The following is a 23,908-nucleotide window of genomic DNA, read 5'->3' on the forward strand; positions in this document are numbered from 1 at the left end:
GAACAGATTTCCTGAATGATTTTATTTTTGGATGAATTCCTGGTGATTCTGGTGATTCTATGTGTCTTTTTTTAAATTATTATTATTATTTTTTTAATCAAAATGTTTTTTTTTTGTTTTTTAAAAACTTTTATTAAACTAGGTAAGTCAGTTAAGAACAAATTCTTATTTACAATAACAGCCTACCAGGGAACAGTGGGTTAACTGCCTTGTTCAGGGGCAGAATGACCTTGTCAGCTTGGGGATTCGATCCAGAAAGTACCTGCCGCCACTTTGGGGGCCTGTCATGCCAAATAATGTCCCCCGACCAAATAGTGTCCCCCTCTACGTCACAATGGGATTTGATAAACTATTAGTGTCTGGGTGTTGGGCAGAACCCCTAGGTCCTGGAGAACAAGAGCAGAGTTAAAGGGAACAGGGTAGGAGACAGAGACGTAAACAAGAAAACACACAGGTTACTCTTTACTTGAGAAGATTTGATGGATTAGTGCAGTGTTATAAATGGAAGATATGTACTTTTCAAAAGTTTTGAAGGTATAGCCTACCTGAAGCTGGTCCCCCTCCGACTCAGAGCACAGAGAATTAGACTGATCTGAACTCTCTGGTTCTGGTGGATGGGATACCTCCTGGGTGGCTCGGACAGTCAACGGTCCTAAAGTCATTAGGAGAGGTAAATTGAAGAGGTACATTTTTATAAGCTTAGCATAACTACAATTTCTTGCTTTCTCAAATATCAACCAAAGCTTAACATACTTTGTCTATTGGGCTTCACTGAAGTGTAGGGCGTCAATGCTTCCAGTGGTCGACCGTCCAACTGTCCAACTGCAGAAGATTGTTTGCTTCCACTCAGGTAACCCTAGGAAGACAAAGAGAAAAATATCAGTGTTAGGGAAACTAAAACTAGCTCCAGGTTATTTTGTGTGAAAATACAAATAGTGATGATATTTTTTATGCTCACTTTATCAGACGGTGACCCCAGCTAGGAGCAAAAGAGCAGCGAGGTTTCCCAGGTCACACCTTCCTTTCATCCTTCTTCCAAACCAAGCAATTCGCCCGGATGTCGTAGCACTTGTTCCCCTTCTTGACTCTGCTCCGGTAGCTCTCCTTCTGTTTCTCCTGCGTCTTGTCCATGTTCAGTCTCACCTTGATTGATGACAGAAATACATGCAATTATATTTCATATTACAAATACATTTCTTACATATCTCTTGGAGGGCCAGAAAATAAATTAACAGCAGACAATAATTTTTACCTGGTCAAAAACCTCCACGTCCTTCTCAGTCCGTGCCTGAAGGTAGTACTCAAAGGCGTTCTGATCTGGTTCGACAACCTCCACCACATCAGGTGGGGTTTCCTTGATTTGAAAATACGTTATACAAACATAGCAATAGACAAACAACAACACTAAGTCGATCGCAAATTTGAAAGACTACAGCATATACAATAATTGCATATACAATTGCATTGTACTCGGAGGGAGGAAAGTGATATCTATTGACAATGTAAGATATTGAAATATGTCTGATAATGTACCATGGAATGTGTAAAAAATAAATAAAACAAACCATTGGTGACAGAAGATAACCTATAACATCCATACCTGTCCAGAGTTCACGACCTCGGTCACTCAAGATGACCTCAGGAAAACCGTGGGTGTTGAAGATGTCCACCATCACCTTGGAGGTGGCCTAGCTAGTCTCGTCATTGATGGGTATCATACAAAGCAACATTTATTTTTGGTTCAAAGCACCCTTTTTAATGGGTTACAGAAGGGAATTGAGAGTTAAGCACGTGCTCTTCCTTTACTGACCTTAATGGGTATTGCCCCCACCCACTTGGTAAAGTGATCGGTCGCCATCAGACACCAGCTGTTGCCATTCCTGGATTTCGTGAAGGGTGCAATGAGGTCCACCATAACATGTAAAGTGTTAGAGGGAAGATTACTTTATTCTTACCAGTATCTGTGCCATACAGTATGCAGATTGACACACACACACACACACACACACACATATTCTATAATTTTGAACTCTGCTGTGGTCAAATAAAGAAACCATTACAAAACAACTTATCAGGGCAAAATTTGAATTGGGACACTTACCGATCATATGCCATGGTGAAACAACTTTGATGGGCTTCAACTCCGGCGCCACAGTCTTCACCCTCAAACTTCTGGCAGGCTAGTCAGGGTACTGACCTTTAAGCAAAAAGTGACAAATTGAAACATTGTGTGCTCTCTGATATGACATTCATTGAAATCAAAATCATTTCAGATATAATAGAATGTGATTGATAAACAAAAGGTTATTTCACTTGCCCAGCTGTCCACCTCCAATTCCCCGGCAGAAGAAACGTAGGTTGATTTTGGCAATCATGCGCTTCACTACGAAATGGCCAGCATGCATCTCGGTCAGAACGGCCTCCTTCTCCTTACCACATAGAGGGGGACACTATTTGGCATGACAGACCCCTGTCATATAGCCTAGCCATACTGAATAGATGCATTTTACTTTTATTTTTAGTAACATTGAATCAAGTTTTTGATAGCCTAAAATAAATAATATGGAAATGCTGTGCAAGTGGGGTTTACACTGATAAAACATCTTTGGCACTTATCAATCAAGTTTTAGAAGACTAATATCACGTGTCTGTCTCATATAGTTGGACGACATAACATTGTATCTGTCCCATTATGGCATCTCTGAGAGCATGGCCAGCACCATTGAGGCCATCTCCATTTTAAAGTAGTACATTTTCTTCCTCTATGACTTCTATGAGTTGGTAAACAAACTGAAAGGGTGCATACTGGAGTGTGTTGTTTGAACAGGTATAACGCCAAGGTTGGCGACTTACTACCAACTGCAGTTATGAAATGTTTGTTTACAAGTATAATTCATTGGCGGATCCCTTTTGATGACCTGGATGGAATTATGTTATCGTTTCTTAACCCATAGGAAGTCCCACCTGCTGACTACTTCAAAATGATGGAAGTCCTCAATGGGGCTGCCGATGTTAAAATGGACTTTTGGGAACTAGAGTCCTCTATGGTCTGTTTACACATATGACTCCTGATTTAGATATCCTACGGTATCCCTGCTCAACCATTGCAGGTTGTCTTATTCCTCTAATGCTTTCACACGGCTATCCAGTTTCACCGTCTCACAACTGGGCCACACCAAAATATACACTGGGAAACCAGTCTCAAAGCTTTCCTCAGAGGCTCCAAAAGGTGTACCCACTTAGATAAACTCAGACTGGGGTGTGAAAAGCAGTCTTAGCAGGTTTGTATTTTTTAATTTTTTAACATTATTTAAACAGGAAATCCTATTGAGACCAATACTTCTTTAACAAGGGAGCACTGCACACAATCATACAAATTAACAAAATTGACAGTTTACAGTTTTGACCCTGAGGTGTAAAAAAAGTTCTTATTTTGTGCATAGATTCAGTTTGCTGTGCACTGCTCAATGTTGAATCCTTAAATTCTTGACTGAAATTAAATAAAAGATAAATTATCATCGTTCTCATCTTCACCATCTTCATCACCACCACCATTGCATCATCCAAATAATGACTAAGGGATGTTGGGTTGTTGAAGCCATCGTTAAGGTACTAGCTAAGTGCCAGGCCTCTATTTATAGCCTTTAATTATGATGTTATTACATATCAGAATACAGGATCCTCCAGACTCTGCAGATTGCAAAGGCTGTGAAGGATACGTGGGAATGTGGGACATGGGGCATGAGGGGGGAGTAAGGAAGGCAATCAGCCAAACAAACAATCTCACCCATCTGTGCTTTAACATGTAAAAAAAATCACTTTTGGCTTCTTGGTGTATGAATAAGTACATGTATGCTTGTGTGTGTCTGTGTGAGAGAGCGAGAAAGAGAGAGAGGTCATGCAGGTAGAATGTCAAAATCAAACGCTAACTTTAAAATTGCACAACATTTATTGGAATACAACACACACGTTCTTTACCACAAGTGGCTGAACATCCATTTCAGTTCCATAGTAAAAGTAAGAAAATATGAATACATAGTAAATTCTACATTCATCAGTACTATTTCATTTGTATAATTTGTCCATTAGATTATAAAATATAAGACAGAGCAGCTGTAAGACAACATCAGGCTATGATACAGGAGAACACCACAGGGTATATGGCATGTTTGTACTGAACCCTATCTGTGTTCACATTTCATTAGGATCATGCAAGCTCTCAGTGCATCAACAACTGTTTGTCCTTTAAACAACCCTACATAGATTTTACTCTGTCTAGATCTACAAAATGAAAAACATACACACATAGAAATGAATGACAGGAATTATGCCCCTTTAACCATCTGAGCACAATTCATTTGCCTCTGCCCTTCAGGTTGGTGTACAATACTTTTGTGTTTTTGGTATGTATAAACAATAAGCATTCATAAAAAAATGTATAAAATGCTACTGTACAATACTGACAATATAATGCTTTTTTAAGTTTCATGTCAGAAAATGATCTGTGGGCTGGTTCCTTAGACTGCATGTTCCATCAGATACGGCCAACAGCATACTGTACATTACAATAAGACCGCTGAATGTTGCTTTCTGTTTTCACTACAAAGTAAACTGATGTGAGGGTTATCATGATAATAATACAGACAAGATGATCCATCCCAGGATTCAAAGGCTCAAGCCCGATCAGCAGATGATGCTCTGAAGAATGTCTGGTCTGATCATGAAAGTGCCCAGAGAGGATCCTTGCCATCTTTCATCCTCCAGCATTCATACAGCATGCTATGGAATTGAAGAGATAGAAAAGCAGAAAATAGTTCATTATTAAGATCTCCCTATAATTGTAAATGAAGCAAGAAAAACATTATTATGAGTATGGAATCAGGTACACTGATGGTTGTAATCATACCGTGGTAAAGTGCACTATGGATAAGATCAGGAAGATCAGGAGGCCAATGATCATGGAGGCTATCGCCATGTGAAAGGCTTTCCTACCGAGCCTCTCGGAACCCTCATAGTCCTCCTCATCATAACTGTTCTGAGACTTCAGAAGACAGGAGAGGGAGAAACAGAGAGAGAGGGCGGGAGGACAAGAACAATGGGTACAGTTGAGGCAGAGCAACAGAAAATATCACTTTTAAACAATTAGAACCATTAATCAAGAAACGGTGTAAAGTTTTCTATAATTATTCATCAATAACCATTACTGTAACAGTGTACACCATTAGTGGACACTGGGGAGATACAGGTAGGTTTAATCCCAGCCAATAAATCATATAATATTTAGCCAGAGATTCAGAGGGTGACACACCAGTTAAAGAGATCATAATACTACGAATGGAGGGAAGAGTGACTCTGTATCATTGGTGAGTCAGATGAAAAGGCTGGACTGGACTTGTAAACACTCAATCATTTCTATGGGAAACCCTTCTGGCACTGATCAGTACACTTCTCTGTTTCTCACCCCGTCCCTGTGGCATCTTAAATTCATCTTTATATTAAGGTTTGTCAGAGTGCTGTGGATTACTCAGTGTCATGTGCTCCTCATCTTGTTTCTCACAGCCACAAAGCTGCAGCAGCTGCCATTGGCACACATGAGGTTTAATGGATCCTTAAGTCGATCTAATTAATATAATAAAATAAATCCATCAAAATCAGTCTGTTTGAGAAAGAGATATCTGTTTACCACATCTGCCTGTTTGCCTTCCTCATCTGCTGTGGAAAGTGGCAGAGCTACAGCCTTGTTTGTCAGACTCGGGGCCTCATTTAAAACCGTTGCGTACATTTTATACTAGATATCTGCTTGCACCATTTCTGAAAAGCCTGCCCATGCACGCAATATTGAGATTAATAAACTTGGTGCACACCATAAGTAGCCTATGCATTTTTCCCTAATAAATCAGACCTGTCGTAAAACTGTGCGTGTGAACGAGCATTATAACTCCGCCTAAAAATTGCCAACCATTCACCTTTTATGGTGACAATAATGTCCTTATTTGCTGTATACTTTGGAAGTATTAGAACTAGGCTAAGACACCATCTAAAGGAAATAGCAATGGAAAAGTGTATCAAATGTTTTTGGAGAATGTTTTCTTTTGCAGTGATATTTGGTGTAGTCTAACTGACCGTTTCTGAAAGACAAAAATAATTGCAAATTGTTGTCCACCTGTAAGCACACTGTTTGATTTCAATAACGTTTTGCATTTACTTTTTCCCGAACCTAAATATGTTGCACTGCCTGCGAATTCTGAAACATTGCCTACTCTGAAAAATATGAAAACTACAGTAGGCCTACTTACAGTGGTAGCCTAAACATTTCAATGCAAAGCATCAATTGTGTATCAACTGTCTGTTCACCTGTTCAATTCTACTATATGCATAGAGCAAAAACAGGAAATTAAAAGCCTATTTAATACCTGTAGGCCCAATTAAATTAGACATGCACATGGCAATTTGTTGTATGGCTACTTTGGGAATATGAACTCATGTCCAGAAAAGGTGAAAACTATTGCAAAATATATTTATTATATGTATTTTGTATTATATTTATCAATTAAATATTGTCTACTCCAGAAATTTGACATTACATTATTCAGACGTAGCCTACAAAAGGTGAACCATCTGTTCTACGTTAAACTGAGCTTCATTTCCGATCACAGAGCTAAATAGTTGTAATAGCTTAACTACGCTGAACCAAAATATAAGTAGCTTATCTACACTGAACCAAAATATAAATAGCTTATTTACACTAAACCCAAATATAAATGTAACATGTAAAGTGTTGGTCCCAGAATAAAATAAAAGATCCCAGAAATGTTCTATATGCACAAAAAGCTTATTTCTCTCAAATGTTGTGCACAAATTTGTTGACATTCCTGTTAGCGAGCTTTCTCTGTTGCCAAGATAATCCATCCACCAGACCGTTGTGGAATATCAAGAAGCTGATTAAACATCATGATCATTATACAGATGCACCTTGTGCTGGGGACAATAAAAGGCCACTCTAAAATGTGCAGTTTGGTCACACAACACAATGCCACAGACATCTCAAGTTATGAGGGAGTGTGCAATTGGCATGCTGATTGCAGGAATGTCCACCAAATCTGTTGCCAGAGAATTTAATGTTCATTTCTCTACCACAATGTTGTTTTAGAGAATTTGGCGCTACTTCCAACCGGCCTCACAACCGCAGACCTCGTGTAACCACGCCAGCCCAGGACCTACACATCCGTAGGATCGTCTGAGACCAGCCACCCAGACAGCTGATGAAACTGGGTTTGCACAACCAAAGCATTAATGCACAAATGGTCAGAAACCGTCTCAGGGAAGCTCACTTGCGTGCTCGTCATCCTTACCAGGGTCTTGACCTGACTGCAGTTCGGCGTCATAACCAACTTCAGTGAGCAAAAGCCTTCCATTGCCACTGGCACGCTAGAGAAGTGTGCTCTTCACTGAAGAGTCCCGGTTTCAACTATACTGGGCAGATGGCAGACAACGTGTATGGTGCTCAGTTTGCTGATGTCGACTTTGTGAACAGAGTGCCCCATGGTGGTGGTGGGGTTATGGTATGGGAAGGCATAAGCTATGGACAACGAACACAATTGCATTTTATCGATGGCTATTTGAATGCACAGAAATACTGTGACGAGATTCTGAGGCTCATTGTTGTGCCATTTATCCGACGCCATCACCTCATGTTTCAGCATGATAATGCATGGCCCCATGTACGCAATTCCTGGAAGCTGAAAATGTCCCAGTTCTTACATGCCCTGCATACTCACCAGACATGTCACCCATTGAGCATGTTTGGGATTCTCTGGAACATCGTGTACGACAGCGTGTTTCAGTTCTCGCCAATATCCAGCAACTTCGCACAGCTATTGAAGAGGAGTGGGACAACATTCCACAGGCCACAATCAACAGCCTGATCAACTCTTAGGTTAAATCAAACATATGCACTACAACTGCCTCTGCAACGCAATGCTGCAGGGCAAATGCAGCGTTCCATTGGAAATGAATGTACTTCTGGTGCACCAAAATGTAAAATGTAAAATGGGTTTGATTGAGGCGTTACACCTCGATCACACAGACAGCTTCATTGCGTTTTGGTACACCATAAGCAGTGGCGACCCATCATTCAGGGCAGGTGGGACAATAAAGCTGCATACACACATGGTCTCTTTTTTGTTTTCTTGAGTAAGTCAGCTCCAAAATGCAGGTGTTTCAGCCTAGCTCCGTGCTTCTGCGGTGGTGGGACGAGCCAACAGAAAATAGGAGCACTGCACCATGATTGGCTCAGTGTTCTGTCACTCAGTTTAAGTCCTTAGTAAGGGTAGACATCCAACATTTTAGCCCTTTGGGTCCTGCCATAGAGTTATATTACAAGTGCCCTTCCAAGAAGGCTCAAGGTCATTGGCCACAGGTAAAATTACGTCAAATCATGTTATATGTACAGTAGCTTTGATTGGACTGAGGATGTCAAGAGTCTTAGCTAGCAGTCATCATGAATTAAGTCGACAATCTACTAGCACATCCTTTTAAATCCTTGTCATATGAAGAGAAATAATGAAGAGAAATGATAGATAAAATGTATCGTTGCTCATTGGCCATTGGACATAAAGATTACACAACAAGTTGAAAATCGCAAATTCAACAAATGAGTAATCTGTAAAGAATCAGTGGCTAACTGCAGGCATTGCAAAGCAACCACTAACGTTAGCCTGCTATTCATTGGAGTGCTGTGTGTTTTTTCCCCAGAATTCCCACCATAAATCCAGAGAATGCCAGACTTTTATGACAAAATTTGCAAACAAAGGACTGCCGCGCCACCTTCACAAGGTGAGTCCAAAAATGTCTTGTATGCTGCTGCATAAATTATGTTATATGCCAGGGAGATATGTATACTGTAGCTAAGAAAGTAACACTAAGTGTATGTTGTGTAGTAAGCTGTTTGTAGCCCATGTGCCTCACCCTAATAATTTGGTATATTTTAACCAACGCGTTATTGTAAACACATTGTTCATGGCTGGTGTGTGCTTATTTTTGTACAGCATAGACAGTGCTACCGATAGTAGTGGTGGTGCTTGGCTTGCACATGCAAATTCAGCACACCAACATTCTACAATAGAATTGTGTTATTTAATGTGTCAATTGAAAAGCTTATTTAACGTGTCAAATAGTCTTATATGACGTGTATTTTTTTTTACTCTCAAAGACCCAAAGGACGTGCAATGTGCCTCACCCTAATAATTTGGTCTATTTTCACCTCTCAATTTCGCCTACTGTTCTAACTTGGTGCACATGTAGCCTATAACCTGTTTTATAGAAATGTAATCATTGAATATTGTAAGAGCTTTCATTGTCTGTTGATATGTCCCCTGTATTTATCCTACGGTTCTGACTTGGTGTACGGAGAGAATACTGTAAGAACGGCTCATGTTCTGAATTCTTTTGCTGTATAAAAGTGCTGAAGAAATAGTTATATTGACTACGTCCGTCATCGCTTGCTCATTAATGTCTTAATCAAAATTACGGATTGCCTCTTATCCTCTTGTCGTCCCCTTGTGCCATAGTTTGCACATCTCAACTGTCAGTAGAAACCACATTTTTTAAGCAAGTCAGCCATATCAACTATGTTTTTTTAAAAGGCAGTAAATGAGGCTGAATGAACAGTTTTGCTGCCAGATAAGGCCTCACTGAAAGCCAGGTGTAGCAGTGGTAAGGTGTTGGGATAGCTTTTTGTAGGCCATAACAGTTTGTGGGTACCGTTTGTCACAGTTATAGTGAAATTAATGTATTTAGTGTTGTGGCTTTGCTGGCATGCATCCCACATGTTTTGTTTGTTTGCCCCACTAAGATTTACATGCTAAAATCGCCACTGAAAAGTACATTCATTTCCAATGGAACGCTGCATTTGCCATGCAGCAGGCAGAGGCAGTTGCAATGCGTTCTGTGTATGTTTACTTTATTGAACGTGTGCGTCAAACTGTATGCGTAGACGTCTTGACAGACATGGTAGCAGAAGGTGAATGTTGAACTTTTGTTGCATACATATACAGATGACGTCCTTACAGAGTAGACTACGTGTGCTTCAATTAGCTGGCTCGGTGCAGTAGGAGGAAGATTTTTGTGTGTGAAAAAATATGAATGTCTAGATTACACTATCCCGCGAATCTCCCGCAAAATCATCTTGTTGTCCCACATTTGGGTATTTTAATTTAAATGTGGTCACCCACGTCTGAAGGTAACCCGGTACCATTTTTTTTAAATGATGGAAGTATGAGTAGTTTTGTGACAGGAAAAAAAAGGGTTAACTGTGTCTCTCTATATATATATCTCCTGAGCTTTCTTATATCTCCTAGATATAGGACAGACACTTCAAAACCTTATTCCTGATGATACATTTTTGACTGTTTTGCCATTTATGAACGTGTTATTCAATGCATTTCTAATGGCTGTAGTAGTAAAGGCCAAATTCAGTATTTAATAAAAAATATATTGAGTATACACAACATGGCCAAAAGTAGGTGGACACCCCTTCAAATAAGTGGATTCGGCTATTTCAGCCACACCCATTGCTGACAGGTGTATAAAATCGAGCATACAGCCATGCCATCTCCATAAACAAACATTGGCAATAGAATGGCCGATACTGAAGAGCTCAGTGACTTTCAACATGGCACTGTCATAGGATGCCACCTTTCCAACAAGTCAGCTCATCAAATTTCTGCCTTGCTAGAGCTGCCCGGGCAACTGTATGTCCTGTCTCCAGAAACAACGTCCGCACAAGAACTGTTCTTCGGGAGCTTCATGAAATGGGTTTCCATGGCCGGGCTGCAGCACACAAGCCTAAGATCACCATGCACAATGCCAAGCGTCGACTGGAGTGGTGTAAAGCTGGAGCAATGGAAACGGGCTCTCTGGAGTGATGAATAACGCTTCACCATCTGGAGTCCGACGGACTAATCTGGGTTTGGCGGATGCCAGGAGAATGCTACCTGACCCAATGCATAGTGCCAACTGTAAAGTTTGGCGGAGGAGGAATAATGGTCTGGCTCTGTTTTTCATGATTCGGGCTAGGTTCCTTATTTCCAGTGAAGATAAATCGTAATGCTACAGCACACAATGACATTCTAGACGATTCTGTGCTTCCAACTTTCTGGCAACAGTTTGTGGAAGGCCCTTTCCTGTTTCAGCTTGACAGTGCCCCCGTGCACAAAGCGAGGTCCATACAATTGTATTGTATTTTTGTATTGTATTTTTTAACATGGTATTAATTGTCATTTTTTACAATTTAACAATCATCAGAAAAATACGACACAGATAATTCCTCGTTACTCCTTCCACCTACACAAAACAGCATGCTACATGGGAGCACATCGTACAAAACCCTTCCCTCCCCAACCCATTAACACCCCCCTCCCTCCCATCTACCGGTATTAGCGTTGATGATTAACAAAAACTAAACAGAATGACCCTCACATTCAATGTAGAAAATAAATTATCAACGCAAAAACAAATAATACATTAAGAAAGAAAATAATAATGAGGCAGCTAAGGTGACGTCTCTAGAAACTGCTGAAAGTCCCCACAGACCTCAGTAAATTCAAAGGGTTCATTACGTGAATTGTAGCAATTTTTTCAGATGGAATATAGCATGTTAGTTTTAACCACATCTGCTTGCTTGGCGGAGTGTCACTCTTCCATTAAATAGCTGTGCATTTATTGGCTGCCAATTGAATTAATCTGGTTTTGCAGAGTCATCTTCAAGAAGAATAAGGGAAGGATGTCACACCCTGACCATAGTTTACTTTGTATATTTCTATGTTGTGGTTGGTCAGGGTGTGATCTGAGTGGGCATTCTATGTTTCATGTCTAGTTTGTCTAGTTCTATGTTCGGCCTGATATGGTTCTCAATCAGAGGCAGGTGTTCGTCATTGTCTCTGATTGGGAACCATATTTAGGTAGCCTGGGTTTCACTGTGTGTTTGTGGGTGATTGTTCCTGTTTTTGTGTTTGCACCAGACAGGGCTGTTTTGAGTTCTCACGTTTCTTGTTTTTTCGTTAGTTTGTTCATGTATAGTGTCGTCAATAAATTACAATGAACAACCACCACGCCGCGCTTTGGTCCGCCTCTACTTCACAAGAAGAGAATCGTTACAGAATCACCCACCACAACAGGACCAAGCGGTGTGGTAATGGGCAAAGGAAAAAGCAGCAGCAGGAGCAGCGCGAGGAGGTATGGACATGGGAGGACGAATTAGACGGTAAAGGACCTTGGGCTCAGCCAGGAGAGTATCGCCGCCCCAAGGAGGAACGGGAGGCGGCGAAAGCGGAGAGGCGCTGGTATGAGGAGGCAGCGCGGCGTCGTGGATGGAAGCCCGGGAGTCAGCCCCAAAAATTTCTTGGGGGGGGGGGGGGGGCTAACAGGGAGTATGGCTACGCCAGGTAGGAGACCTGAGCCAACTTCCTGTGGTTACCGGTGGGCTAGAGAGACCGGGCAGGCACCGTGTTATGCTGTGGAGCGCACGGTGTCCCCAGTGCGGGTGCACAGCCCGGTGCGGTACATTCCAGCTCCGCGTATCGGCCGGGCTAGAGTAGGCATCGAGCCAAGTGCCATGAAGCCGGCTCTACGCATCTGGTCTCCAGTGCGTCTCCTTGGGCCGGCTTACATGGCACCAGCCTTGCGCACGGTGTCCCCGGTTCGCCTGCATAGCCCAGTGCGGGCTATTCCACCTCGCCGCACTGGCAGGGCGACCTGGACCATTCAACCGGGTAAGGTTGGGCAGGCTCGGTGCTCAAGAGCTCCAGTGCGCCTGCACGGCCCGGTCTATCCGTCACCACCTCCACACCCCAGCCCTCCGGTGGCAGCTCCCCATACCAGGCTGTCTCTCCGGCCCATCCGTCCAGAGCCTTCCTCCTCTCCAGCGCTGCCGGAGTCTCCCGCCTCTCCGGCGCTACCAGAGCCTTCCTCTCCAGCGCTGCCGGAGTCTCCCGTCTGTCCGGCGCCTCTGCCGGAGTCTCCCGTCTGTCCGGCGCCTCTGCCGGAGTCTCCCGTCTGTCCGGCGCCTCTGCCGGAGTCTCCCGTCTGTCCGGCGCCTCTGCCGGAGTCTCCCGTCTGTCCGGCGCCTCTGCCGGAGTCTCCCGTCTGTCCGGCGCCTCTGCCGGAGTCTCCCGTCTGTCCGGCGCCTCTGCCGGAGTCTCCCGTCTGTCCGGCGCCTCTGCCGGAGTCCCCCGTCTGTCCGGCGCCTCTGCCGGAGTCTCCCGTCTGTCCGGCGCCTCTGCCGGAGTCTCCCGTCTGTCCGGCGCCTCTGCCGGAGTCTCCCGCCTGTCCGGCGCCGCTGCCGGAGCCTCCCGCCTGTCCGGCGCCGCTGCCGGAGCCTCCCGCCTGTCCGGCGCCGCTGCCGGAGCCTCCCGCCTGTCCGGCGCCTCTGCCGGAGCCTCCCGCCTGTCCGGCGCCTCTGCCGGAGCCGCCCGTCTGCCAGGAGCCTCATTTAAAACCGTTGCGTACATTTTATACTAGATATCTGCTTGCACCATTTCTGAAAAGCCTGCCCATGCACGCAATATTGAGATTAATAAACTTGGTGCACACCATAAGTAGCCTATGCATTTTTCCCTAATAAAGCAGACCTGTCGTAAAACTGTGCGTGTGAACGAGCATTATAACTCCGCCTAAAAATTGCCCACCATTCACCTTTTATGGTGACAATAATGTCCTTATTTGCTGTATACTTTGGAAGTATTAGAACTAGGCTAAGACACCATCTAAAGGAAATAGCAATGGAAAAGTGTATCAAATGTTTTTGGAGAATGTTTTCTTTTGCAGTGATATTTGATGTAGTCTAACTGACCGTTTCTGAAAGACAAAAATAATTGCAAATTGTTGTCCACCTGTAAGCACACTGTTTGATTTCAATAACGTTTTGCATTTACTTTTTCCCGAACCTAAATATGTTGCACTGCCTGCGAATTCTGAAACATTGCCTACTCTGAAAAATATGACAACTACAGTAGGCCTACTTACAGTGGTAGCCTAAACATTTCAATGCAAAGCATCAATTGTGTATCAACTGTCTGTTCACCTGTTCAATTCTACTATATGCATAGAGCAAAAACAGGAAATTAAAAGCCTATTTAATACCTGTAGGCCCAATTAAATTAGACATGCACATGGCAATTTGTTGTATGGCTACTTTGGGAATATGAACTCATGTCCAGAAAAGGTGAAAACTATTGCAAAATATATTTATTATATGTATTTTGTATTATATTTATCAATTAAATATTGTCTACTCCAGAAATTTGACATTACATTATTCAGACGTAGCCTACAAAAGGTGAACCATCTGTTCTACGTTAAACTGAGCTTCATTTCCGATCACAGAGCTAAATAGTTGTAATAGCTTAACTACGCTGAACCAAAATATAAGTAGCTTATCTACACTGAACCAAAATATAAATAGCTTATTTACACTAAACCCAAATATAAATGTAACATGTAAAGTGTTGGTCCCAGAATAAAATAAAAGATCCCAGAAATGTTCTATATGCACAAAAAGCTTATTTCTCTCAAATGTTGTGCACAAATTTGTTGACATTCCTGTTAGCGAGCTTTCTCTGTTGCCAAGATAATCCATCCACCTGACCGTTGTGGAATATCAAGAAGCTGATTAAACATCATGATCATTATACAGATGCACCTTGTGCTGGGGACAATAAAAGGCCACTCTAAAATGTGCAGTTTGGTCACACAACACAATGCCACAGACATCTCAAGTTATGAGGGAGTGTGCAATTGGCATGCTGATTGCAGGAATGTTCACCAAATCTGTTGCCAGAGAATTTAATGTTCATTTCTCTACCACAATGTTGTTTTAGAGAATTTGGCGCTACTTCCAACCGGCCTCACAACCGCAGACCTCGTGTAACCACGCCAGCCCAGGACCTACACATCCGTAGGATCGTCTGAGACCAGCCACCCAGACAGCTGATGAAACTGGGTTTGCACAACCAAAGCATTAATGCACAAATGGTCAGAAACCGTCTCAGGGAAGCTCACTTGCATGCTCGTCATCCTTACCAGGGTCTTGACCTGACTGCAGTTCGGCGTCATAACCAACTTCAGTGAGCAAAAGCTCACCTTCCATTGCCACTGGCACGCTAGAGAAGTGTGCTCTTCACTGAAGAGTCCCGGTTTCAACTATACTGGGCAGATGGCAGACAACGTGTATGGTGCTCAGTTTGCTGATGTCGACTTTGTGAACAGAGTGCCCCATGGTGGCGGTGGGGTTATGGTATGGGCAGGCATAAGCTATGGACAACGAACACAATTGCATTTTATCGATGGCTATTTGAATGCACAGAAATACTGTGACGAGATTCTGAGGCTCATTGTTGTGCCATTTATCCGACGCCATCACCTCATGTTTCAGCATGATAATGCATGGCCCCATGTACACAATTCCTGGAAGCTGAAAATGTCCCAGTTCTTACATGCCCTGCATACTCACCAGACATGTCACCCATTGAGCATGTTTGGGATTCTCTGGAACATCGTGTACGACAGCGTGTTTCAGTTCTCGCCAATATCCAGCAACTTCGCACAGCTATTGAAGAGGAGTGGGACAACATTCCACAGGCCACAATCAACAGCCTGATCAACTCTTAGGTTAAATCAAACATATGCACTACAACTGCCTCTGCAATGCAATGCTGCAGGGCAAATGCAGCGTTCCATTGGAAATGAATGTACTTCTGGTGTACCAAAATGTAAAATGTAAAATGGGTTTGATTGAGGCGTTACACCTCGATCACACAGACAGCTTCATTGCGTTTTGGTACACCATAAGCAGTGGCGACCCATCATTCAGGGCAGGTGGGACAATAAAGCTGCATACACACATGGTCTCTTTTTTGTTTTCTTGAGTAAGTCAGCTCCAAAATGCAGGTGTTTCAGCCTAGCTCCGTGCTTCTGCGGTGGTGGAACGAGCCAACAGAAAATAGGAGCACTGCACCATGATTGGTGTTCTGTCACTCAGTTTAAGTCCTTAGTAAGGGTAGACATCCAACATTTTAGCCCTTTGGGTCCTGCCATAGAGTTATATTACAAGTGCCCTTCCAAGAAGGCTCAAGGTCATTGGCCACAGATAAAATTACGTCAAATCATGTTATATGTACAGTAGCTTTGATTGGACTGAGGATGTCAAGAGTCTTAGCTAGCAGTCATCATGAATTAAGTCGACAATCTACTAGCACATCCTTTTAAATCCTTGTCATATGAAGAGAAATAATGAAGAGAAATGATAGATAAAATGTATCGTTGCTCATCGGCCATTGGACATAAAGATTACACAACAAGTTGAAAATCGCAAATTCAACAAATGAGTAATCTGTAAAGAATCAGTGGCTAACTGCAGGCATTGCAAAGCAACCACTAACGTTAGCCTGCTATTCATTGGAGTGCTGTGTGTTTTTTCCCCAGAATTCCCACCATAAATCCAGAGAATGCCAGACTTTTATGACAAAATTTGCAAACAAAGGACTGCCGCGCCACCTTCACAAGGTGAGTCCAAAAATGTCTTGTATGCTGCTGCATAAATTATATAATATGCCAGGGAGATATGTATACTGTAGCTAAGAAAGTAACACTAAGTGTATGTTGTGTAGTAAGCTGTTTGTAGCCCATGTGCCTCACCCTAATAATTTGGTATATTTTAACCAACGCGTTATTGTAAACACATTGTTCATGGCTGGTGTGTGCTTCTTTTTGTACAGCATAGACAGTGCTACCGATAGTAGTGGTGGTGCTTGGCTTGCACATGCAAATTCAGCACACCAACATTCTACAATAGAATTGTGTTATTTAATGTGTCAATTGAAAAGCTTATTTAACGTGTCAAATAGTCTTATATGACGTGTATTTTTTTTGACTCTCAAAGACCCAAAGGACGTGCAATGTGCCTCACCCTAATAATTTGGTCTATTTTCACCTCTCAATTTCGCCTACTGTTCTAACTTGGTGCACATGTAGCCTATAACCTGTTTTATAGAAATGTAATCATTGAATATTGTAAGAGCTTTCATTGTCTGTTGATATGTCCCCTGTATTTATCCTACGGTTCTGACTTGGTGTACGGAGAGAATACTGTAAGAACGGCCCATGTTCTGAATTCTTTTGCTGTATAAAAGTGCTGAAGAAATAGTTATATTGACTACGTCCGTCATCGCTTGCTCATTAATGTCTTAATCAAAATTACGGATTGCCTCTTATCCTCTTGTCGTCCCCTTGTGCCATAGTTTGCACATCTCAACTGTCAGTAGAAACCACATTTTTTAAGCAAGTCAGCCATATCAACTATGTTTTTTTAAAAGGCAGTAAATGAGGCTGAATGAACAGTTTTGCTGCCAGATAAGGCCTCACTGAAAGCCAGGTGTAGCAGTGGTAAGGTGTTGGGTGTTATCCTCTTGTCGTCCCCTTGTGCCATAGTTTGCACATCTCAACTGTCAGTAGAAACCACATTTTTTAAGCAAGTCAGCCATATCAACTATGTTTTTTTAAAAGGCAGTAAATGAGGCTGAATGAACAGTTTTGCTGCCAGATAAGGCCTCACTGAAAGCCAGGTGTAGCAGTGGTAAGGTGTTGGGATAGCTTTTTGTAGGCCATAACAGTTTGTGGGTACCGTTTGTCACAGTTATAGTGAAATTAATGTATTTAGTGTTGTGGCTTTGCTGGCATGCATCCCACATGTTTTGTTTGTTTGCCCCACTAAGATTTACATGCTAAAATCGCCACTGAAAAGTACATTCATTTCCAATGGAACGCTGCATTTGCCATGCAGCAGGCAGAGGCAGTTGCAATGCGTTCTGTGTATGTTTACTTTATTGAACGTGTGCGTCAAACTGTATGCGTAGACGTCTTGACAGACAAGGTAGCAGAAGGTGAATGTTGAACTTTTGTTGCATACATATACAGATGACGTCCTTACAGAGTAGACTACGTGTGCTTCAATTAGCTGGCTCGGTGCAGTAGGAGGAAGATTTTTGTGTGTGAAAAAATATGAATGTCTAGATTACACTATCCCGCGAATCTCCCGCAAAATCATCTTGTTGTCCCACATTTGGGTATTTTCATTTAAATGTGGTCACCCACGTCTGAAGGTAACCCGGTACCATTTTTTTTAAATGATGGAAGTATGAGTAGTTTTGTGACAGGAAAAAAAAGGGTTAACTGTGTCTCTCTATATGTATATATCTCCTGAGCTTTCTTATATCTCCTAGATATAGGACAGACACTTCAAAACCTTATTCCTGATGATACATTTTTGACTGTTTTGCCATTTATGAACGTGTTATTCAATGCATTTCTAATGGCTGTAGTAGTAAAGGCCAAATTCAGTATTTAATAAAAAATATATAGAGTATACACAACATGGCCAAAAGTAGGTGGACACCCCTTCAAATAAGTGGATTCGGCTATTTCAGCCACACCCATTGCTGACAGGTGTATAAAATCGAGCATACAGCCATGCCATCTCCATAAACAAACATTGGCAATAGAATGGCCGATACTGAAGAGCTCAGTGACTTTCAACATGGCACTGTCATAGGATGCCACCTTTCCAACAAGTCAGCTCATCAAATTTCTGCCTTGCTAGAGCTGCCCGGGCAACTGTATGTCCTGTCTCCAGAAACAACGTCCGCACAAGAACTGTTCTTCGGGAGCTTCATGAAATGGGTTTCCATGGCCGGGCAGCAGCACACAAGCCTAAGATCACCATGCACAATGCCAAGCGTCGACTGGAGTGGTGTAAAGCTGGAGCAATGGAAACGGGCTCTCTGGAGTGATGAATAACGCTTCACCATCTGGAGTCCGACGGACTAATCTGGGTTTGGCGGATGCCAGGAGAATGCTACTTGACCCAATGCATAGTGCCAACTGTAAAGTTTGGCGGAGGAGGAATAATGGTCTGGCTCTGTTTTTCATGATTCGGGCTAGGTCCCTTATTTCCAGTGAAGATAAATCGTAATGCTACAGCACACAATGACATTCTAGACGATTCTGTGCTTCCAACTTTCTGGCAACAGTTTGTGGAAGGCCCTTTCCTGTTTCAGCTTGACAGTGCCCCCGTGCACAAAGCGAGGTCCATGCAATTTTATTTTTTTAACATGGTATTAATTGTCATTTTTTACAATGTAACAATCATCAGAAAAATACGACACAGATAATTCCTCGTTACTCCTTCCACCTACACAAAACAGCATGCTACATGGGAGCACATCGTACAAAACCCTTCCCTCCCCAACCCATTAACACCCCCCTCCCTCCCATCTACCGGTATTAGCGTTGATGATTAACAAAAACTAAACAGAATGACCCTCACATTCAATGTAGAAAATAAATTATCAACGCAAAAACAAATAATACATTAAGAAAGAAAATAATAATGAGGCAGCTAAGGTGACATCTCTAGAAACTGCTGAAAGTCCCCACAGACCTCAGTAAATTCAAAGGGTTCATTACGTGAATTGTAGCAATTTTTTCAGATGGAATATAGCATGTTAGTTTTAACCACATCTGCTTGCTTGGCGGAGTGTCACTCTTCCATTAAATAGCTGTGCATTTATTGGCTGCCAATTGAATTAATCTGGTTTTGCAGTCATCTTCAAGAAGAATAAGGGAAGGATCTAGTGGTACAGTCATTTTAGTGACCTGTGATAAGATCTGAATAATGTTATTCCAATAATTGCCTTGCTCAGGGCAGGACAAAAACATATGCATAATATGTGTGTTAAATTAAAGATGCTGAGCATCAAAAAAAGAGCTTTTCTCATCCTCAACAATGAGACCAAGGTCATCATGCCACTTCATGCAAGCCTTCAGAGCGTCATCGTACCCCAACAGACCTTGAAGACCAGAGTACACGTAAGAAATTAAACCTTTGACCCCTTTCCTCTCCAGCCACAGTTTATCAGTTATAGGTTTACACATGGACTGAATCCTACCTCCCTGCCTAGTGGCAATATAATGCCTAACCTGTAGGTACTTGAAGAAATTAGTTTGAGGTAACTGAAAATGAAATGGCAGTTGTTGAAAGTATAGTAGTTCAGCTTCTCAATACAGATGACCAAATGTTTTAATTCCTTTGTTGAAACAAGAAAATGTAATAGCATCTCTCAGGGGTTTGGGTAAGATGGGGTTATTATAGAAAGGTATTGTGCATATATAGATTTATACCCTTCTGTTTGTTTATGGACTTCAATCAATAAGTGGAGCGGCAGGGTAGCCTAGTGATTAGAGCGTTGGACTAGTAACCGGAAGGTTGCAAGTTCAAACCCTGAGCTGACAAGGTACAAATCTGTTGTTTTACCCCTGAACAGGCAGTTAACCCACTGTTCCTAGGCCATCATTGAAAATAAGAATTTGTTCTTAACTGACTTGCCTAGTAAAATAAAATAGTGTTTTTAATGAAAACGTTGTTTATGAGACCTAGCAAAGCTTTAGGTGGGCTAATGTAAGGTATATTTGCCAATATTGCAAGGGACAGACACTCTTCCGCTATCTGTCTCCAAGAGGGTGAACTTGTTGTATTTTACCATACCCACACAGCCTTTACAGTAATACAACTGTAAGTCAGGTAGGGTAAGTCCTTTTTCTGAGTATGGTTGGCATAAAGTTGTAAGTTTCACTCTTGGGGGTTTCCCTTTCCACAGAAATGAAGACATCTTCCAATTAAGTTGTTTGAAAAAAACTTTGGGAATAGGAAAGGGCAAAGTTTGAAAAAGGTACCAAAGAATTTTGGTAATATGTTAATCTTTACACAATTGACCCGCCCAGTAAGAGAAATTGGTAAATCCCACCATCAATCCAATTCTTCCCCAACCTTTTTGAGAAGTGGAGTATAGTTCAGTTGATATGTCTTAATAATTTCAGAAAGAATTTGCAATCCAAGGTATGTCATTTTCTGAGGTCTCCAAGAAAACAGCTGGTCTAAGATTGGTTTCTGCATAGCTGCCCTGTTAATAGACATAATTATACTCTTCGATAGGTTCATTTTATACCCTGCAAAGGTCCCATATTCTTTCAGGATGTCAACTAGAGTGAAATTTCTGGTTTAGTGAGGTAAAGCAAAATGTATCAGCATATAGCGAGACCAGATGTTCACGCCCACCTATACGAACACCATGGATGGATGGATGAGATCTAAAAGCTTCTGCCAGTGGCTCTATAGCCAAAGAAAAAAGGAGAGGACTAGCGGGACAACCCTGTCTTGTGCCACGTGATAGAGAGAACTGTGAGGAAATGTTTCCATTAGTCAGGATCTGAGCTACCGGACATTTGCACAGTAATCTAATCAGACCTACATACAGTGCCTTGCGAAAGTATTCGGCCCCCTTGAACTTTGCGACCTTTTGCCACATTTCAGGCTTCAAACATAAAGATATAAAACTGTATTTTTTTGTGAAGAATCAACAACAAGTGGGACACAATCATGTAGTGGAACGACATTTATTGGATATTTCAAACTTTTTTTAACAAATCAAAAACTGAAAAATTGGGCGTGCAAAATTATTCAGCCCCTTTACTTTCAGTGCAGCAAACTCTTTCCAGAAGTTCAGTGAGGATCTCTGAATGATCCAATGTTGACCTAAATGACTAATGATGATAAATACAATCCACCAAGTCTCCGTATAAATGCACCTGCACTGTGATAGTCTCAGAGGTCCGTTAAAAGCGCAGAGAGCATCATGAAGAACAAGGAACACACCAGGCAGGTCCGAGATACTGTTGTGAAGAAGTTTAAAGCCGGATTTGGATACAAAAATATTTCCCAAGCTTTAAACATCCCAAGGAGCACTGTGCAAGCGATAATATTGAAATGGAAGGAGTATCAGACCACTGCAAATCTACCAAGACCTGGCCGTCCCTCTAAACTTTCAGCTCATACAAGGAGAAGACTGATCAGAGATGCAGCCAAGAGGCCCATGATCACTCTGGATGAACTGCAGAGATCTGGGTGGGAGACTCTGTCCATAGGACAACAATCAGTTGTATATTGTACAAATTGTACAAATCTGGCCTTTATGGAAGAGTGGCAAGAAGAAAGCCATTTCTTAAAGATATCCATAAAAAGTGTTGTTTAAAGTTTGCCACAAGCCACATGGGAGACACACCAAACATGTGGAAGAAGGTGCTCTGGTCAGATGAAACCAAAATTGAACTTTTTGGCAACAATGCAAAACGTTATGTTTGGCGTAAAAGCAACACAGCTGAACACACCATCCCCACTGTCAAACATGGTGGTGGCAGCATCATGGTTTGGGCCTGCTTTTCTTCAGCAGGGACAGGGAAGATGGTTAAAATTGATGGGAAGATGGATGGAGCCAAATACAGGACCATTCTGGAAGAAAACCTGATGGAGTCTGCAAAAGACCTGAGACTGGGACGGAGATTTGTCTTCCAACAAGACAATGATCCAAAACATAAAGCAAAATCTACAATGGAATGGTTCAAAAATAAACATATCCAGGTGTTAGAATGGCCAAGTCAAAGTCCAGACCTGAATCCAATCGAGAATCTGTGGAAAGAACTGAAAACTGCTGTTCACAAATGCTCTCCATCCAACCTCACTGAGCTCGAGCTGTTTTGCAAGGAGGAATGGGAAAAAATGTCAGTCTCTCGATGTGCAAAACTGATAGAGACATACCCCAAGCGACTTACAGCTGTAATCGCAGCAAAAGGTGGCGCTACAAAGTATTAACTTAAGGGGGCTGAATAATTTTGCACGCCCAATTTTTCAGTTTTTGATTTGTTAAAAAAGTTTGAAATATCCAATAAATGTCGTTCCACTTCATGATTGTGTCCCACTTGTTGTTGATTCTTCACAAAAAAATACAGTTTTATATCTTTATGTTTGAAGCCTGAAATGTGGCAAAAGGTTGCAAAGTTCAAGGGGGCCGAATACTTTCGCAATGCACTGTACTTAGGTCCAATATTCATCCTCTGTAAAACTTCAAACAGTTAGGTCCATTTTATGTGGTCGAAAGCTTTTTCCGCACCTAATGAAGCTGCCAGTACAGGTTCTTGGTCATTCTCTACATAATGCATAATATTAAATAATCTTCTGATATTATCAGGAGATGAGCGGTTTCTGACAAAGCTTGTTTGTGTCATGTATTGTCATGTTGTCTTTCTGTCCTTTCCTTTCACCCTGTCTCCCTCTGCTGGTCGTATTAGGTTACCTTTTCTCCCCCGCTTTCCCCCAGCTGTTCCTTGTCTCCTCTTGACTACCTCGTCACCCCTTCTCCCACCTGTTCCCCTTTTCCCTCTGATTAGTCCCCTATATCTCTCTCTGTTTTTGTTCCTGTCCTTGTCGGATTCTTGTTTGTTGTGTTTCATGCCTGAGCCAGACTATCGTCATGTTTGCTGTAACCTTGTCCTGTCCTGTCGGAATCTGCCGGTCTATCTGAGCCTACCTATGTTTGGTTATTAAAGAAGCTCTGTTTAAGTTAGTTCGCTTTTGGGTCCTCATTCACTCACCGTAACAGAAGAATCCGACCAAGAATGGACCCAGCGACTTCGGATCCTCTCCACTCAGCCGTCGAGATCCAGGGAGCGATGCTAGGCAGACACGAGCAGGAATTGTCTGCTGCTCGACATGCCGTTGAGACCCTGGCCACCCAAGTCTCCAACCTCACAGAACAGGTTCACCATCTCCGCCTCGATCCACCGGCCACTTCCAGGGCTTTCGAATCTCCGGAGCCCAGAATCAATAACCCGCCGTGTTACTCTGGGGAGCCCACTGAATGCCGCTCGTTCCTCACCCAGTGTGATATTGTGTTTTCTCTCCAGCCCAACACTTACTCCAGGAGCACTGTTCGTGTCGCCTACGTCATATCTCTCCTTATTGGAC

General features: G+C 42.3%; 1 protein-coding gene across 1 annotated transcript in view; it reads right to left on the reverse strand.

The window, feature by feature from the left end:
* Window positions 1-3,930: 3,930 nt before the first annotated feature.
* LOC118965070 (transmembrane protein 233) overlaps window positions 3,931-23,908 on the reverse strand; it is a 28,739-nt gene continuing 8,761 nt past the window's right edge. Inside the window, exons 2-3 of the mRNA XM_090237294.1 lie at window positions 4,907-5,041; window positions 3,931-4,779 (exon numbers count right to left, since the gene is read on the reverse strand). Of these exons, the coding sequence (XP_090093420.1) occupies window positions 4,768-4,779; window positions 4,907-5,041 (147 nt within the window). The 3' untranslated portion in view covers window positions 3,931-4,767. The remainder of the gene's footprint in view (window positions 4,780-4,906; window positions 5,042-23,908) is intronic.

The sequence above is a fragment of the Oncorhynchus mykiss genome, chromosome 6 (assembly GCF_057628025.1).
Source record: "Oncorhynchus mykiss isolate SJ-2025 chromosome 6, ASM5762802v1, whole genome shotgun sequence".
Classification (NCBI taxonomy): domain Eukaryota; kingdom Metazoa; phylum Chordata; class Actinopteri; order Salmoniformes; family Salmonidae; genus Oncorhynchus; species Oncorhynchus mykiss.